At 44.0% G+C, this 19,023-nt stretch overlaps 1 protein-coding gene and 1 long non-coding RNA gene across 2 annotated transcripts in view; one reads left to right on the top strand and one right to left on the bottom strand.

Annotated features, from left to right (window-relative positions):
- MSH2 (mutS homolog 2) overlaps positions 1–13,344 on the bottom strand; it is a 50,478-nt gene extending 37,134 nt beyond the window's left edge. Inside the window, exons 1-5 of the mRNA XM_083605033.1 lie at positions 12,926–13,344; positions 10,247–10,401; positions 8,835–9,113; positions 6,866–7,012; positions 1,694–1,843 (exon numbers count right to left, since the gene is read on the bottom strand). Coding sequence (XP_083461159.1) covers positions 1,694–1,843; positions 6,866–7,012; positions 8,835–9,113; positions 10,247–10,401; positions 12,926–13,196 — 1,002 coding nt within the window. The 5' untranslated portion in view covers positions 13,197–13,344. The remainder of the gene's footprint in view (positions 1–1,693; positions 1,844–6,865; positions 7,013–8,834; positions 9,114–10,246; positions 10,402–12,925) is intronic.
- Positions 13,345–17,020: 3,676 nt separating this feature from the next.
- Positions 17,021–19,023, top strand: part of LOC310758825 — a 33,957-nt gene continuing 31,954 nt past the window's right edge. Inside the window, exon 1 of the long non-coding RNA XR_014545968.1 lies at positions 17,021–17,135. This is a non-coding gene — a long non-coding RNA (uncharacterized lncRNA). The remainder of the gene's footprint in view (positions 17,136–19,023) is intronic.

Here is a 19,023-nt window from a genome sequence, read left to right as displayed (position 1 = left end):
GGGTTATTTTGAGCATGGGATGCAGAGAGCCACGTATGAGTGTGTGAGCTCTTTGGAAGGCAGTGTTGGGAGAGCGCTCTGGGCTATCTGCAGCCCCCCTGGATCTCCAAGCGTCCTCCAGTGAGCACAGCTCTGGAAAAGGCATCCTCTTCTTCTCCAGGGCGCTCCAGCGACATAAACCAACTTGATTTATGTGGGGTGTAAATGTAATAATAGATAAATAAAATTATTTCCTTTATGCTTTGGCATGCTGAAACAGAGTTCAAGCCCATCCTTCCAGTAACAAAGGAGGCGGCTCATAGGGAAGACAAACTAGCTGAATTGAGAGATGAGGAGAGGGGAGAAAAAAATGGGGGCGAGGGTCTTTCCTTTCTATGTGGATGTACACAAATGTACTAGATCTGTGAAGATGAGGAACCAGGAGCTTAGCTGTGGAGCGGTATCAGAGAGCAGCCCGTTTTTAAAAACAATAAAGCCATGTAGAGCTCCGAAATAAAATACGAGGCTTTACAGGGCTATATACCAAAATCAATACAACTTTATAGCGTCCCTGGCTAGCTTCACAACGTGGCTTATGTCTTTCCTTATGTCAAGGCAGATTCTGCCACATTGCATGGATTAAAGGTTTACTTCTCCAGCATTTTCCTTCCCAAATGCCTGATCCATCAATGCAACACAAAATTCATTCTCTTAAATCTTTTGGCACATATTTTATTTATCTAAGCTTTGCCAGCCTAATATGCTATGCAGGAGTGGGGAATACTAGCTGCAGGGCATCTGCATATATTTGCATGTGCACACCTGTCAAAACAAGGGCTGCAACATGTAGTCTATCTAATCTATTAGATCAGGGATGAGGAAGTAGTAGCCCTCCAGGACTTACTGGACTATTAACTCCTATTGTCCCTGAGCCTTGACCCTGAGCCTCCTGTGAGATGTATGTGCGCCTTCTCTCTTCCAATTTATTGTTTTATTTGTATGCAGATGTTAATCAATTAAGACGCATACTTTATTATGATTTATTTAATAAGTTGATTATATCCACTTAAGTCATGCTCAGAACAGACCAACTGGAATTGATGGACATGACAAACCCAGCCAATTTGATTTTGAAGGGGGGCAATTCAAGAATGAGTTAGACCAAATTAATGGCCTTTTAGGCTTCTTCCATGTGAATAGTTCACTTTTTGAAGAATAAGAGTTATAAAGATGCTTAGGTTGTATACGGCCCAAAAAAGGTTGGGAACCACTGCATTAGGCCATCAAAATCTGCTCCAGAGGTTTGGGGGACCCTCTGGAGTGGATCTGAGGAGTGTGCAGGTAGCTGCAGGAGAGGGGAGAGGAAGTCTTTGTGCAAGCAGAAGTCCTCTCACACAACGTTGGATGCAATCTACTGGTATCAGTGGGTCTACTTTGAGTATGCCTTGATCAAAATAAGTTCCGATTCGAAAATCCTTAACCTGGGCTAACACCTGAGAATACTGTTCTCTTAATTCAACTAAGATTTGTTTCTGGCATGAGCTTGTGTTCACATTTCATTTACGTGTTTATCTGGATGCCACTTTCCCCCCCAAAAAACTGTGTCCAACTTAAAACAGATGTGCAAAAAAAGGGCATGTGTCCCTATTTTAGGCAAGTTTGTGTTGCAGGTCTGTGCCCAGAGTCTTACGTACATAGCAATGCCCCGGCTTACCTGGAAAAGGTTAAGTGCCCTGACAGCGGAATGATCCAGTGTGACATATTGATGGAGGTTCATGGTGGAGAGTTCGAATTGGCCAAAATTAGACTCGTCAGTTAAGAGTTCTAAATACTTAATCACTGCAGCCAAGGAAGTGATGGCGATCTGGGGGGGGGGGGGTTGGAAAAAAAGGGGGGATTACTCCACATGCAGTAAGACAGGCAGCTTGTCACTGGCGTACTGTTAGGTACAGAGCTGGATGCCGTCCAACTAAGGAAGAGTTCCCAAATGAACAGCAGAATCGACAGTTAAATGATTCCATGTGAAATTATTGCTAGAAATTTGATAGCAATCTAGTTCCGAAGATGCAACGATAAGCCAAACCATGGTTTAGCGAAAATGAGTTAGCACATGGTTTCTCGGAGCAAAGACTGCAAAGCCACTGTATCTCCCCCCGCCCCCCAGTCCTACTGCTGCCATGCTACCCAGACTTAAGCAATGGTTTGGCACAGAACTATATCCAAAGCTGAGATGACTTGTCTGGCTCCAAACAAACCATGGTAAGTCACAGAACAAACCATGGTTATAGCTTGTGTTTCGTCTGGAAGAGGAAAACTATGAGCCCAGGTTAGATGCAACACTTAGCCAAACCATGGTTTAGCCCCTCCGAGGTAGCAAAGCAACAAGAGTAGTTGCAATCTTCACTCAATGAACACACGTGTTTGCACAAAGCCATGGCTGACTCTAAGTTATATGTAAACTAGGTCTGTATCTCTGTGCTAGAAAGAGACAAGGTGAACAGCCAAAGCAGGGCGGGAACCATTAAGAGCCCTATCCTGGACTGTCCCGGTCAACGGCTTTATCCTTCACACACCTTTAAATTAGCATTCAGAGAACTGAAATAACCACTATCTGAAGCAGGAGAGTAAAGAAAGAACAGAAGCAGCCATTAATTCCACACTGAAATGACTATGCAAATATAACAAAAGTACTTTAGTGCTGAAATGCAAACGTAAACTGCAGTTGTTTGAAAAGCTAGCTACAAACAGATCTTCTGTTTAAAAGTGACATCGATGCCCATTTTCTTCTGCAAAACTCCTGCTTTTTCTTTTTAGCAGGGTTACTTCTCTCACTTGAAACTGCACATTAAACATCACCAATAAACATTTGCAAAGCGTAGTTCAAGTGCAGAGAGAGAGGAAGGGAGACTAAGGCTACATTCAAGTTTGTGGCAGAGATGAAACTTGAACCAAGGACTTTTAACTCACACTTAGCAACTGCACAAGCCTTCCACCATTCAAATAAAGGTTGTCATAAAGAACAAAACCACAAGTGTGGTTCAAAGAAAACCTTTGGGAGAGCATTAGTTTAAAAGCAAGCCTTATACATGTTTTCAGAATGTTATTAAAAGTTGCAGGCAGTCTCCCCAGCAGGAGGAGGAAGTGCTAGCCATAGCTTATGTGTGTTAATTTAAAATTGCCCACGCACTGAGTTGGCTGTGTGTAATTTTAAGTGGGTGAGGGAGGAGAGCATTAAAAAAAATGGTAATTTTAAAAGATGCCAGTCACTTATCTTGTGTAGAATGAATGCAAGAGGTCTAACCTATCTCTCACAGATTTTTTGCTACAGTTATTATTATTATTCCATAAAATTTATACACCGTTTAATTGTAAAAAAATACCTCAAAGTGGTTTACAAAAGGTAAAGGAGTAAAATCAAGAATTATTTACAGCCCTACATAAAAAAACATACAAAAGTTAAAATACTAAAACGGATTAACAATTCCTCAATTTTCTAAGCATCCATCCTAAAGATTCCAGGAGAGCTTCCCTGAAAAATAGTAATTACTGGTGGGCTTTCCCTCTCCCAGTCACCTGTTTACAGTACTTTAAAAATGTCAGCATTCTTTAATTTAGGGTGGAATTCTAACCCCTAGACAGCAGCTTCAGGGCTTGCTGGAGCAATGCAGTCAAGCACAGCATCCACAAATCATCTCTGCTGCACCAGCTCACAGCTCATCTTGGAGAAGAAGCCCAGATTGGGCCTGTCTTCACGATGGCAGCAGGGGGTGAACAGAATCAAGTGAACCCTGTGCCAGTCCAGCCCTCCCCACAAAAGCCCTGCTCTGGGGTTTTCTGATGGCTACCACTGGTATGAAGACCAGCAGCGGCGGCTTCTGCCCATTCGCCATTTGAGCAATTGTATGGGGATGTTCCTCACCAGTGTAGTTCCCCAGCTGGCGGAGACTGGCAGAGTTGAATGGAAAGGTGGCTCTGGTCCCCACAAACGCTTTCTACCATGGCAGTTTGGATTGCTCTGGTATAACAGCTTGATTTTACCATACAGTCGTATCTCGGTCTAAGAACAGTCCTGTTAACGAACGATTCGGGCAACGCACTCCGCAAAACCGGAAGCAGGTGTTCCAGCTAGCAAACCTTGCCCCAGAAAACAAACGGAAGCCAACTAATGGAAGGCCCCCGGCGGCAGGAAGCCTCATTGGGGAAAGCACGCCTCGGTTTAAGAACGTTTTTGGTGTAAGAACGGACTTCCAGAACGAATTAAGTTCGTAAATGGAGGTACCACTGTATATTTAAATTGGCAGTTGCTGCATGAGTTTTCATTCCTTCTATTATTATTATGGACATCATCTTTTCTTACTATGTTAGTTACCCTGGGAACACAAGTATATATTGAGGGTATAGAATATGAATTACGTAAATAAATAAATAAATAAATAAATAAATAAATAAATAAATGTTACAACAACTTTTTTGAAAATATGGATTAAGATGGGGTGGGTGCAGTAGCCTTATACATTAACTAGACAAGGCAGCAAGGCTGAATATCACTTTTAAAATATTCTTCACACATCCGTGCTGTAAAGGTTGCATTGCTTTCTGTAGCAACATAAATATTTAAAGAGGGCTTTATCTTGTCTATCTGCAAAAAACCCCCTGTGGGTTACATCATTCCAATTTTACAGATGATGCAAAATAAAAAAAAATTAAAAAGCACCCAACAAAGGCTAGTTTACATGTGTCATTTTGTCTAAACAGAGGTAAGACCCGCGTAGAAAAATGTATATACCACTATGTGTGAGACAGCAACATGTATTTGGAAGTCTCTCCAGCAAATAAAAATATAATAATAGTTCAAAAGCATTCATGTAACTTACTTGATATTTAACTTCAATGAGAAGCTGCAAGAAAGTATTTGTTTTCACCATGTCCATTTTTACCATGCATCCCATTCCATGTTGCAGCTTAGGACTAGACCTCAGGACTGAAGTCTAGAGCCACCAAATGACCACCCAGAGAGCAGTAGATGTCAGTGAAGTGGCAAACAGGCCCAGTATCAGCATCTGAACTGGTATGAGAATGCCTGGGTCATTGCAGGATCCTTCCTTTCTTCTCCTAAAACATATTTTGGGAACATAGGAACAGCCCTACCTGGAGCTGCCAGGTATTGAACCTGGGATCTCCTGTATGCAAGGCAGATGCTCTACCACTGAGCTAAGGCTCTTCCCCTTAACATTATAGTCCAGGAGCAGACAGCCAGGCAGATATGTGGTGTTCATTTTATGCATTATTGTTTTCTGCAACAAAATGGTACTTATTCCCAGGTAAAGGTGTTCAGCAGCAGGACAGCAGTAGCAAACACCATTTTATTTCTGTGGCATTGGCGGTGCTACAATTTGAGTTTAAAATGCAAAGCGTAACATGCTCAGGAAACTTTAAAAAAAAAGAAAGCTCAAGATTGGTTTACGTTTTTTGCTCTAACAGAATCAGGATTGTAGAAGCAGCTGTAAGCATGGAATGGCATTTGTGGCAGGGGCGGGAAAGTCTAGCACAAGGGCCTGCAAATAAAATGGCTAATCTGGATGATACCGATTCCTCCAGTATCATCCAGATTAACTATTTTGTTCGCAGGCCCTTATGCTAGGCTGACCCCTGGCGGCAATCATACACCATAGCAGCCAGCAAAAGACTACTGTCCAATCTAGGCTGCCAGCAAATGAGCTGCAGCGAGATCAATGAAAAACTTTTAGTTGACTAAAAATGGGCTCCCAACTAATCAGGTAGCAATTTATTTACACATGTTATAGATATATTTAAGAGCTCATTTTTTTATTATTAAAAAAATGGAATCTGCAAGCATCATAAAGGGCATTTCTCTCCTCTCCTTCACACAACAGGGAACGCCTCTTCTAAAATGATACCCATCATGACACGCTTGCATCAGAGAATTGTACAGTTGCAATGCAGAAATATGCAGCTGTCCCATACGTGAATCAAATCTGCAACCTTGGCATTATCAGCACCACACTTTAACCAACTGAGAAAACAAAATATGCTTCTTGTTTCGGAACTACTGTTTTACCCACATTTACACTTAATTGACATGCTAAGCCAACTCCAACTGGCATTCCTTTAATCAAGCACCATCCCCTAGAAACAAACCAGTGTACCTTCATACTATGGTCTGGATAGATAGATTAGATAGATAGATAGATAGATAGATAGATAGATAGATATCTGCACAACCACTGGCCTTTGCAATTTGAGTATAAAATACAAACATGTATGAACACAAACATGTATAAACAAAATTACCAAACTAAATCAAAATACCAGCCATTGCAATTTGGCCTGGTTCAGACCCTCATTGAGACACCATTCCAATTTATCAGGAAGAATAGCACAAGCCAGTTTGGATGGGCATAAACCTCTCCCTGCCCTGTCATGCAGCACCCCCCTGGAATGCCTCTTTTTAGGGACTCAGATCAGCCAGCTAAGCCCTGGCATAACCACGATGGATGACTTCTGCCAGTGTATCTTTGGCTGTGCTGGGATGAGGGACATCAGCCGGCAGACCCCTGGCAGAGCCCAGGCTCAGTTGGAGATCAGTCTATTCCAAATTCCACTCATACCAGTGGATTGCTCTATAGGACACAAAGCACTGGGAAGCACTGAATTCTGGTATACAGATTCAAAACACCACTCCGAACCCGTACAAAGAAAAAAGCTGTCAAACAGGTTCGGCCATTTCTTCTCCCTTTCAAAAAGAATTTACATGAAAGTGGCCAAAGAGGAGGTGCGGGTGGCAAAATGCCATTGAAGCCACAAGTTACCAGGCTAGGACACTTTTATGAGATATATCCCCCCACCCTCAAGCCTGGTTACCCACCTGTTGGTCCGTTTCAGGTAATGTTGCACTAGACATCTTCTCTTTCCCTTTCGATCTCAGCAAGCGGTTGAGATCTTGAACAATGTCCTTTGTTACAAACTCGGTCTTTTTCCTCTCTGTAATCAGAATCCCTCCTCTCTGAACAACCTGCAAATATATATAAATATACATTTAGATATAAAAATTGAGAATGATCTCTTCCATTAGAGCAGGAATGGGGAACCTGTGGCACTCTAGATATTATGGGACATCAACTCCTCTTGTACGCTGGCCACTGGCCAAGCGGGCAAGGCTAATGGGGAGTCCAACAACATCTATAGAGCTGCAGGTTCTCCATGGTCAGAGTATGCTTCTGAATACCAGCTGCTGGAAACCACAGGAGGGGAGAGGGCTCTTGCTCTCAGGGCCTGCTTGCAGGTTTCCCACAGGCATCTGGTTGGCCAGTGTGAGAACAGGAAGCTAGACCAGGTATGCCACTGACTTGAGCCAGCAGGCTCTTCTTTTGTTATTAAGTGCACCCTTAACAGCCTAACCTTATGCATGTCTGCTCAGAAACTGACTGAACTCAATGGCTGCTCACTCCCAGGTAAATGTGTACAGAACTGCAGTTTTACCAGAAATTTACTAACTTCCATATAAACATGCATGTAAATTCATTCAAAATGGATCTTACCATAACGTTTTAACCAAAATGTTTGAATCAATGTAACTACAGATAAACTAATAATCAAAGTGAATTATTTAATAACAGACACAATAATGTATTCTCCTTAATCGTTTGTAATATTAGCAATTAATATAGGGTGAGATTCTGCCAAAATATAAGCATTACTATGGAGTCCAGGGGGGGGGGGAAAGGTACTTTACATACATGAAATCTTTCCCATTAAATCTATAGGATATGGAGCCACTTTAATTCAGAAATACACGATCCCATTGTGTTCCATTGGACTTACTCCCAGGTAAGCGAGCCTGGGATTGCAGCTGTAACATGTTTCACTTTGGATGGATTGTGTCCATTTTAGAACACAAACTACTCATTATTAACAAAAGATAAGGACTAGGCAAGATGAACATGCTTGTTAGACATGTATCCCACTAGTCTAGAAACTATGAAGAAAGCAATGATTTCTCCATAAAAGCTCATTATTTCCACCTCTGGGTGAGAAATACACACTCCCTGCTCCTTACAATTCCCCTTATATGGTGGAAAAGATGGTTGATGCTTTTACATTCCTATAAACTAAGCTGTGAATAACTTTGGACATACTATAAATATTTCATGAAACTGCTGAAAGCCAAATACCTATGCTCCAAAAATACGTGACAATAAATTGATGTGTCACCATCCCAAGTAACTTTGGACTTGTGAGTTGCCATACCAAAAAGGTTGGGAACCACTGAAGAATGTTAAAAGAAAAGGGAGAAGAGAGTCCTACTTTTTCTTAGCTTTTCTATACCTGCAGCACAAATTAACTTGAAGGCCAAACCCTGTCCACTTCCGTAAGCCTTCTCCCAAATTTAAGAGTGTGGGTAGAACTGGCAGAAGGACAGAGGCTTGGCTAGTAATCATGGCTCATGTTTGTAGGCGCCAGGCAGTAACCACAGCTAGCCTAATTCAAACATAATGCAAACCAGGTAGTGAGCGAGGGAATCTGAGAGTGTGAAGGGAGGAGCACACGACCCTGAGAATCTTGCCATGGTTTGGCCATGACATTTGGGCCAGGTCCTTGAAAAGCAGCCATAACAAAAGTATCACCATCTCAGCGAACTTAATCAGCCTGGTATAGAAGGCAGAAACTGGAATCAGAAGCATTGACCCCCACCAAAAACTCAACATAAACTTAACTGCTAAAGCCAGTTAAGGCTTGAAGACCTGTTTCAAAAGTAATCTTCAATGAGCTGCTCCTGCCTCTACTCCAAATTTATGTAAACAAAGCCTACAGCCCATAACATTTCCATGGCTTACCTCTTTCAGTTTTTCCATCTCTCCAGCAGCCTCTCCAGTAGGTAGAATACATTCCTTGGGGCCCATCTGAACTAGCAGAGCTTCAAGGTTTGAAAACTGGTCATTATCTGGAAACTCACATACTTCCAGTTTCCTCACTAAAGTATCCACAAACCCAATGCCAACAAGTTTTTGCCCATCAGCTGAGGATACCCGAATGCCCACAACACCAACAGAAGATGACATTTCGTGGTTAGAAAACAGAACGTCTTCAAAATGGGCAAGGTTCCCTGGAGAGCCCTATTTAAGAAAGAAAAATCACAGTTTGAGAATTTCTTCACCTATGTATCTGGTCCACCTGCCTCCCTCTCCCTGCATTAGACAGACTTTTTGAAACACCTATTTGGATAGTCTTAGCCTGAATAGTTTCTTCATCTCGCCTGAGGGCTCTTGCTGACAGACTCAAATGCAAACTTTAAAGTTTTGACTGCAGATTCAAAAGGCTTAACATGGATCAGCTTCCTCATCGTTGTCTCTGGGTCTAGGATTCTTAATGCAATTTAATGCCCCTTATGCCCTTAAAAGGATCTCCAATCTCATTTTCCACTGGGCAAATGTGGAGTCAGTAAGCTTTGCAAGGGTAAAGCTATGGCCACTCATTGGATCCTGGGCTGCCATGGTTAAAAAGTAAGTTTCCCCAAAATGCACAAAAGCAAAACCACCAAAATTGCAACAACAACAAAATCACTCAAAAAGTGATTAGATTAGTCAAGACTAGATTACACTAGATTAGCCTAAGCAGAGAAACAAAACTGGTGGGTGGTGAAAAGAAAAGAGAACATTGGCAGGGGGTTTGCTATCCCCATTAGCAAAAACAAGAGAACAAAAAAAATGAAAGGCTCAAAATTCAAAAAGCAAAAACTTTTCTCAACAATCTAGGTGCTGTCTGGGCCCGTAAACCAATGTTGGAGAGAGAGGTTTGGAAGAGATTCGTACTCAAGAAGAGAAAGAGGGGGAGCAGAGGTTGCTGCAAGCCTGCTAAGCAACACCCACTCTGGCAACTTGAGCTCTGGGCTCAGATTAACCCTTTTGTGTATGCAAGTGTGAATCAGTAACTGTATGTAACAACAGTGACAATTTAAACATTTGAGGCACAGAATTGCAGGCACAGACTTATTATCTCAGGATCTAGGCACTGGTCTCTTATTCACCCAAATAATTATTCAGCTCTCAACCCAACTGGTGCTTTGTGATGCTTTTTGAGTGATGTGAGGTGCCTCCAATTGCTAAAGAATGGAACCCAAAATCCTAATGGATAGCAGAAAGGCAGTAGAAAATGCATCTTACTAGATATCAGATAAAAAGCACAAACAGATCCGCAATCAGAGCAGTAAGTATTTTATTTACTGCAACTGTTTGTGATGAAGACTTACCTTATATGCCAAATACCACTCTCCCTCCTTGGTGGATTTATTTCCCGCCTTATTCTTATACACCTCAGCCCTGTAGCGACGAATCAAAAGCAGATTCCTCAAAAAAGATTCAAAGTTCATCTTGCTAAGCGCAACACTTTCAAGTTTCCGGTTTCCTAAGAGATGAGAAAGCAGCATAAGGAAAGTGGCTGACATACCACACAGAGAAAATTTGATCCATTGAAGTGCAACACATTTGATTTTGAGGGGAAAGTTAATTTGCTCCTGTTGAAATCAAACATGCTCAAATTGGTGTAGATTACATTCATGATAGCTCCCACACTTACTGTGAAAAGATTTTTTTTAAAAAGATTAAACAGCTTAGAAAGTAAACATAACAAAGCAAAAGGCAAACAAGAAATCATATGAAGTATACCTTTCCTGTTACATATAGACAAAGGGCTTACATACTGAATCAAGACAGTAAAATGCGAGCTCTAAAATAAATCTCCAAACCACAGGTGTAAACTTGAAGGGGGGCTTGATTCTCCCGGGGGTCACCTCCCCAAGAACTTAATCCGTTCCGGAAGTCCATTCTTAAACCGAAACCGTTCTTAAACTGAGGTGCACTTTCCTAATGAGGCCCCCCACTGCCAGTGCCCTTCCACCATTCGGATTCCGTTCTTAGACCAAGGTAAAGTTCTCAAACCAAGACACTATTTCCGGTTTTGCTGAGTTTGTAAACCGAATCGTTCTTAAACCGGACTGTTCTTAAACCAAGGTACCACTGTATACATTCAAGGCAACATAATTAACAGGAAACTAAATTATTATCTTAAAGGTTTCAAAATAAAGCATTGCAAAGGAAGTCAACTACAGAATGCACATTTAACACAGCAAAGTTAACACAAAAAATCAAAAGAAAACATTACTAAAGGAAGTATAAAATGCACATTTAAAAAGGCATAGTTAGCAAGAGAATAAAATATTATCATAAACATAGAACATATCTACAGTGGTACCTCGGGTTACATACGCTTCAGGTTACAGACTCCGCTAACCCAGAAATAGTACCTCGGGTTAAGAACTTTGCTTCAGGATGGGAACAGATATCGTGCAGTGGTGGCACAGCAGCAGCAGGAGGCCCCATTAGCTAAAGTGGTCTTCAGGTTAAGAACAGTTTCAGGTTAAGAACAGACCTCCGGAACGAATTAAGTACTTAACCCGAGGTATCACTGTATGCCACCTTGAGCTCCTTGGAGAAAAAGCTGAGATATAAATGCAGAAAATAAATAAATAAAACACATATAACTTTTTTAAAAAAATGCTTTAAGCTCAGAAGATAACATAATCTCCTGCCTTTACTTCTGTGTTCTAATTACAGGCTCTGTTTGCTTTATAACTCAATTAGCTGTTGATCTGGCAGAACTGCTTGAATAGCATTAGTTGTATAGGTGAGTGTTATTTTTTGGAATCTCAACCAAAGCAAACCCTGACTCTTGCCGGTTCTGAAACCCAACAGCGCACAATCAAAACTTGATACTGTATTTAACTTGACCACATGCAGGCTCCCCCCCCTCCACCTCGGCTGCAGGCGGCTGACTCCCACTTCTCCCCTGCCCTTCCCCCACCCCCCAATTCATTTCAGCTCCTGTTGTTCAAGACTTGCTGCAACTTTGCGTTAGATAAAGAATTTTCCTGCTTCCAAACGAAAAGAACAAAACACGTGTGTTGGAGAAGGGGTTACTGTTTGTTCCCATTTTATATAGTAAAGCTTCCTGTGGTCCTCCGCTTGAAGGGCGGCACAGAAACCAAGCAAGCAAGCTTCCTAGAGGAGCTGTTGTTATGAAAGCATGTTATAAACCGTCCTGGGTCCTTCGGATGGAGGGCGGCGTGTAAAATTGCTTAATGATGATGATTGGAAGAAGGGCAACAAAGCAGGTGATGAACGCAGAGGCAGCTTCGGCGAGCCCCGTTGTATTAACGGAGCCGGCGTCTGATGGAAACCTGAAGGTGGGGGACCGACCCCCTTTATAATATAATAATAATAATAATAATAAAATTTTATTTATATCCCGCCCACCCCAGCCGAACCCGGGCTCAGAGCAGCTAACAACAGTAAAATGATACAACATTCTAAAATCATTTCATTATAAAATCATTTCATTATATAATTTACAAATCTAAGATAAAAATTATGGCTCTTGGGTAGTTCTTGAATTGTTTTCCTTGGACTAAGAAGCTCCTAGAGAGAAAGGAATCTGCCTTTTTCACAGGATCTGTTTAGTCTGCCCATGTAACTAACAGCCTAGCTGCTGGATACTGCATCAAGAATAGATGCGTTTTATATTCTGTGGACCCGTCCCTAGAGCTGGGTTTTTTTACCACATCTTTTCTTCGAAAGAGCAAGTATGTGGTATAATGGTTAGAGCATTGGGCAAAGCCGAGCGGGGGGTGGGGGCGGTCCTTGGGTTCAACTTTACCTTCAGCCTTGAAACTCACTGAGAAATTTTGGGCCAGTCACTGTCTCTGAGCCTAAGCTACTTCACTGGGCTGTTGGGAGGGTAAAAGGAGGTGAGGAAATCATGAATGCTACTTTGAGCTTCTTGAAGGAAAGACAGAATATAAATGTAATTTGTATTTCCCTTCCGAGAGTCGGCAGCCTCCGGACCCAGCTCTCCCTCCCCCCGGCGCCCTTACCTTGCGCCAGCGTCCGAATGACCGTCCGCGTCTTGAAGACGGCGGCGGCGGCCAGCAGCGCGTCCCTTCCATGCACCGTATAGTAGTCGCCGCGCTCGAAGAAGCGCACGGTGGTGTCCGGCTTCTCCGGCAGCGCCAGGATGGCGCGCACGAAGCCGCTCTCGGCATTCGCCCCGTCGGGCCAGCACGCCTCGCGCGCCGAAGTCGAGGGGGAGCCGCCGACGGCGATGTCCACCGAGACCGCCAAGGCCGCGTTGAAGTCGGACGCCATGCTGCCGGAATCTCCCGCCAACCGAGAAAAAACCGCGCCGCTTGCTGGTCGCGCCTCCTCAGACGCAAACTGCCGCGCTGCCCTCTCGGCCGCCGTAGCGAGTCACGTGCTCCTCGGAGCCCGCACGAGCCCTTGCCGGATGTCATGGCAACGTATGCGCGCGCCGCGGCGGGTGAGATTTTCAGGGCCCGTTTTGCGCATGCTCTGGAAATGGTGGGCGGGCTTTTGGGCTCGTCTGTCTGTCTGTCTGTCTGTCTCTCGCTCTCTCGCTCTCTCTCTATTGAATGAATGAGGGTGTTAGCCAGGGGTCAGCAACTTTTTTCAGCCGTGGGTCGGTCCACCGTCCCTCCGACCATGTGGTGGGCTGGACTATTTTGGGAGGGGGTGAACGAATTTCTGTGCCCCACAAATAACCCAGAGATGCATTTTAAATAAAAGCACACAATCTACTCATGTAAAAAGCTATGATTTTCCCAGTACAGTGGTACCTCGGGTTACATACGCTTCAGGTTACACACTCCGCTAACCCAGAAATAGTGCTTCAGGTTAAGAACTTTGCTTCAGGATAAGAACAGAAATTGGGCTCCAGTGGTGCGGCGGCAGCAGGAGGCCCCATTAGCTAAAGTGTGCTTCAGGTTAAGAATGGACCTCTGGAACAAATTAAGTAGTTAACCCGAGGTACCACTGTAGTGATGTATGAAAGTGAGAGCTGGACCATAAGGCTGATCGCCGAAGAATTGATGCTTTTGAATTATGGTGCTGGAGGAGACTCTTGAGAGTCCCATGCACTGCAAGAAGATCAAACCTATCCATTCTTAAGGAAATCAGACCTGAGTGCTCACTGGAAGGACAGATCGTGAAGCTGAGGCTCCAATACTTTAGCCACCGCATGAGAAGAGAAGACTCCCTGGAAAAGACCCTGATGTTGGGAAAGATGGAGGGCACAAGGAGAAGGGGACGACAGAGGACGAGATGGTTGGACAGTGTTCTCGAAGCTACCAGCATGAGTCTGACCAAACTGCGGGAGGCAGTGGAAGACAGGAATGCCTGGCGTGCTCTGGTCCATGGGGTCATGAAGAGTCGGACACGACTAAACAACAGCAAAAAAGCACGTTGATTCCTGGACCATCCGTGGGCTGGATTGAGAAGGCGATTGGGCTCCATCCGGCCCCCGGCCCTTAGGTTGCCTACCCCTGGTCTTAGCCATGCTCCGCCCCCACCTGCTGTGTTTACTCGGAAGTCCAGCCCTGCTGAGCTCTGCGGGCATCACTGCTTAGTGGTCCTTGTCTATCGTACCTCCAGCAATCCCCGCTGAACTTCGTGGGACTGGCTTCTGAGCAGACAGGCATAGGACTGCACTGCTAAATGTGCTTAGTTAAAAATATAAAAAGAAGTGCCCTGCTGGATCAAAACAATGACCCAGGTAGTCCAGCATCCTGCTCTCAAAGGGGCAGCCAGATACCTGTGGGGAAAACCAGGGAGCAGAGCATGAGCCCAAGAGCACCCTCACCCCCTCCTGTGGCATTTAGCAACTGGTGCTCAGAAGTGTTGCTGCTTGTGGAGGCAGAGCATATAGGCATTATGGCTAGTAGCCTTTGGTAGCCCTCGCCTCTGTGAACTTGCCTTATACTATTTTAAAGCTGAAATAAAAAAATTAAGGTCATATATATATATATATATATATATATATATATATATATAATGTTCATGGACTTGCCAGGCAAACACGCACATAAATGTATGGGCCACATGTCTGAGGCAGCACAGAAGGGCAGTCCTGGAGCCATTTTGGCTCCCAAACTGACCAAATGTTTTCTCTGCAAGGTCAAAGGAAAATGGAAAAGCCTCCCCATTGTCTTTTCATTCACAAAACCTGTCTTAAGGGTATATCTGTGTATGAATAGGTTGAGCCTGTGACCTGGCTCAGGAACTAAGTATTTGTCACTACAAAAGACTGGCAAGGCTCCCCAGGGTATCCAGTCAAGTAAGCATTAACAGGTAATCTGCCAGACAGGAGACAAACAATGACAGGCAATAAACAACACACTCAGATTTTTGTTGTAGACCGCCCTTTCAGTGATGTAGGTATGATGTGTCTGCAGGGTGGTCTTGAGTTACACCCCTTCTGTGATGTATGTATGTTTCTGGGGGTGGTCTTGGACTCCAGGCCAGGCAATTTAAAATATCTATATAAGGGCAGGCACACCTGGGTTCTGGGTCCTCCTTTCCTGCATGAGAGGGAAGCACCCTGTTGCAACAGTTCAATAAAGATCAAGCTTACGAGCTGCTTTGTTTATCAATATTCTCTGGTTGGCCTCTGTTCTTTTCTCCAACGGATGGAGAACTCTGTAAGGGCTCTTGTGTCCCCCATAAGGGAATAAGGGCAGATTTTCGTTTATTACAAAGCCATCCAAGTTGGTGGCCATCCTTGCGGGATGAAGTTCCATAGTCTTGACTTTCTTTTACATTGAATCTTCCAACATTCAGCTTCACTGGATTTCCAGGGGGAATGAGAAAGGGATAATAAGCATAAAAGTATCCACTTTTTCCATGCCGTGTTTATACCAATGGTTCTCAAGCTTTTTTTTCTCCAGGCTGCACTTTCAGGAAAAAATGCATTGAAAAACACAACTGGGATTGTCCTCAGTATCACCAGGTATTCCTCTTCTCACTTTGAAAAGATACCATCTGTATTTCACAAATGTTTTTATACTATACCACACTGAATTTTCTTCTTCTTTGTCCTTGAATCTTCCCACCACTGCCATCCTCTCCTGCAACACTAGTGTGGCACACCACACCATTTGAGAACGAACAGTTTATACATTTCTATCATGTCACTTCTTACTTGCCTATTCTCTAAACTAGGTAAAGGGACCCCTGACCATTAGGTCCAGTCGTGACCGACTCTGGGGTTGTGGCGCTCATCTCGCTTTATTGGCCAAGGGAGCCAGCATACAGCTTCTGGGTCATGTGGCCAGCATGACTAAGTCGCTTCTGGTGAACCAGAGCAGTGCACGGAAACGCCGTTTACCTTCCTGCCAGAGCAGTACCTATTTATCTACTTGCACTTTGACATGCTTTCAAGCTGCTAGGTTGGCAGGAGCAGGAACCGAGCAACGGGAGCTCACCCCGTTGTGGGGATTCGAACCGCTGACCTTCTGATCGGCAAGTCCTAGGCTCTGTGGTTTAACCCACAGCGCCACCCGTGTCCCTATTCTCTAAACTAAAGCGCCCCAAATGCTGCAACCTTTCATTAGGGGAGTCACTCCATGCCCTTGATAATTTTGGTGCCCCTTTTCTGTTTTTTTTTAATATATATAATATTTATTAAATTTTCCTATTTAATAATCCAATGAACCACATTAAAACATTCCAAACTGCAATACAAGAAAAAAGCCAAATATAAATGCCAATTTTTTTCATCTTTGGGTGACTTCCCATGCTCTGAACTTCGCAAAGTGCTGATCATCTAATATCACATTACATTTCTTAATCAATAAGCCATTCCGATGTTAATCGTTCACATAATTTTCATTTACTTTCACAACCACTGGTCTGTTCAACTTTTGCCTTCTTAGTTCTGTATGAAATATTTTTCCCTGATGTTTTCCACAGTCCAGCAATTCCATTTTCAGTTTCTGCCCCCTTTCCAACTCTACAATATTATTTTTGAGGCGAGGTCACCAGAACCATACACAGTACTCAAAATGTGATCGCACCATAGATTTATATAATGGCATTGTGATACTGGCACTTATTTTCAGCTCCTTTCCTAATGATCCCTAGCATGGAATGTGTCTTTTTTACGGCCTTTGTATGCAAGTACCTTCATCAAGCTAGTATAGCAGGCCCCATAATACACTGATCTTCAACTGGTGCTCATGGCCTGATCCAAAGTGGGTCACAACAGCAGTAGTACCACCATGCAAATATATTGTAAGTGGTTAAAAAATGGGTCCTCAGGTTTAAACAATTCCACCAAATATGTATCATAGTCCCTTTTCCAGTGTTTAAACATCAAACAGTTTGGGGAAATAATTTATAACGAAATGAAAAAAATGTTCAGATATTCATTTAGGAAAACACCAGAAGGTTTTCTATTGGGAATAGTACCAGGAAGCCTAAAGGAAGAAGACCTTATATTTATACGCAACAGTAGCCACAAGGCTATTGATTGCGAAAAATTGGAAAAGCGGTATTGTACCGACAAAAATAGAGTGGCTTGCCAAATTATTGGAGTACTACAATATATCCAAAACAATGGGAGAAATTGGAAGGATCTCAAAAGAGAAGATAGACAGGGACTGGAAGGTGTTTAAAAGATACTTGCAAAACCATATTGAAAAATCAGAACTATTAAAATGAACAATAATAATTATAATAATAATTTATTATTTATACGCCGCCCATCTGGCTGGGCCTCCCCAGCCACTCTGGGCGGCTTCCATAGAAACCAAAAATACAGTAAAATACAGGGCTGCCTTAAGATGTCTTCTGAATGTCAGGTAGTTGTTTATCGCTTTGACATCTGCTGGAAGGGCGTTCCACAGGGCGGGCGCCACTACCGAGAAGGCCCTCTGCCTGGTTCCCTGTAGCTTTGCTTCTCGCAATGAGGGAACCACCAGAAGGCCCTCGGCACTGGACCTCAGTGTCCGGGCAGAATGATGGGGGTGGAGACGCTCCTTCAGGTATACTGGACCGAGGCCGTTTAGGGCTTTAAAGGTCAGCACCAACACTTTGAATTGTGCTCGGAAACGTACTGGGAGCCAATGTAGGTCTTTCAAGACCGGTGTTATATGGTCTCGGCGGCCGCCCCCAGTCACCAGTCTAGCTGCCGCATTCTGGATTAGTTGTAGTTTCCAGGTCACCTTCAAAGGTAGCCCCACGTAGAGTGCATTGCAGTAGTCCAAGCGGGAGATAACCAGAGCATGCACCACTCTGGCGAGACAGTCTGCAGGCAGATAGGGTCTCAGCCTACGTACCAGATGGAGCTGGTAAACAGCTGCCCTGGACACAGATTTGACCTGTGCCTCCATGGACAGCTGTGAGCCCAAAATGACTCCCAGGCTGCGCACCTGGTCCTTCAGGGGCACAGTTACCCCATTCAGGACCAAGGAATCCTCCACACCTGCCTGCCTCCTGTCCCCCAAAAACAGTACTTCTGTCTTGTCAGGATTCAACCTCAATCTGTTAGCCACCATCCATCCTCCAACCGCCTCCAGACACTCACACAGGACCTTCACCGCCTTCACTGGTTCTGATTTAAAAGAAAGGTAGAGCTGGGTATCATCCGCATACTGATGAACACCCAGCCCAAACCTCCTGATGATCTCTCCCAGCGGCTGCATGTAAATGTTGAAAAGCATGGGGGAGAGGACAGAACCCTGAGGCACCCCACAAGTGAGAGCCCAGGGGTCTGAACACTCATCCCCCACCACCACTTTCTGAACACAGCCCAGGAAGAAGGAGCGGAACCACTGTATGACAGTGCCCCCAGCTCCCAGCCCCTCAAGACGGTCCAGAAGGATGTTATGGTCGATGGTATCAAACGCCCCTGAGAGATCCAGCAGAACTAGGAAACAGCTCTCACCTTTGTCCCTAGCCCACCGGAGATCATCAACCAGTGCGACCAAGGCAGTTTCAGTCCCATGATGAGGCCTGAATCCCGACTGGAAGGGATCCAAATGGTCCGCTTCTTCCAGGCGTGCCTGGAGTTGTTCGGCAACCGCTCGCTCAATCACCTTGCCCAAGAATGGAAGATTTGAGACTGGGCGATAGTTGGCCATCGTGGCCGCATCTAAAGATGGTTTTTTAAGAAGTGGTT

Source organism: Podarcis filfolensis (genome assembly GCF_964270895.1).
Source record: "Podarcis filfolensis genome assembly, chromosome: 3".
NCBI lineage: Eukaryota > Metazoa > Chordata > Lepidosauria > Squamata > Lacertidae > Podarcis > Podarcis filfolensis.
The sequence above is the reverse complement of the archived record's forward strand: the minus strand, read 5'-3'. Positions and strand labels throughout refer to the sequence as shown.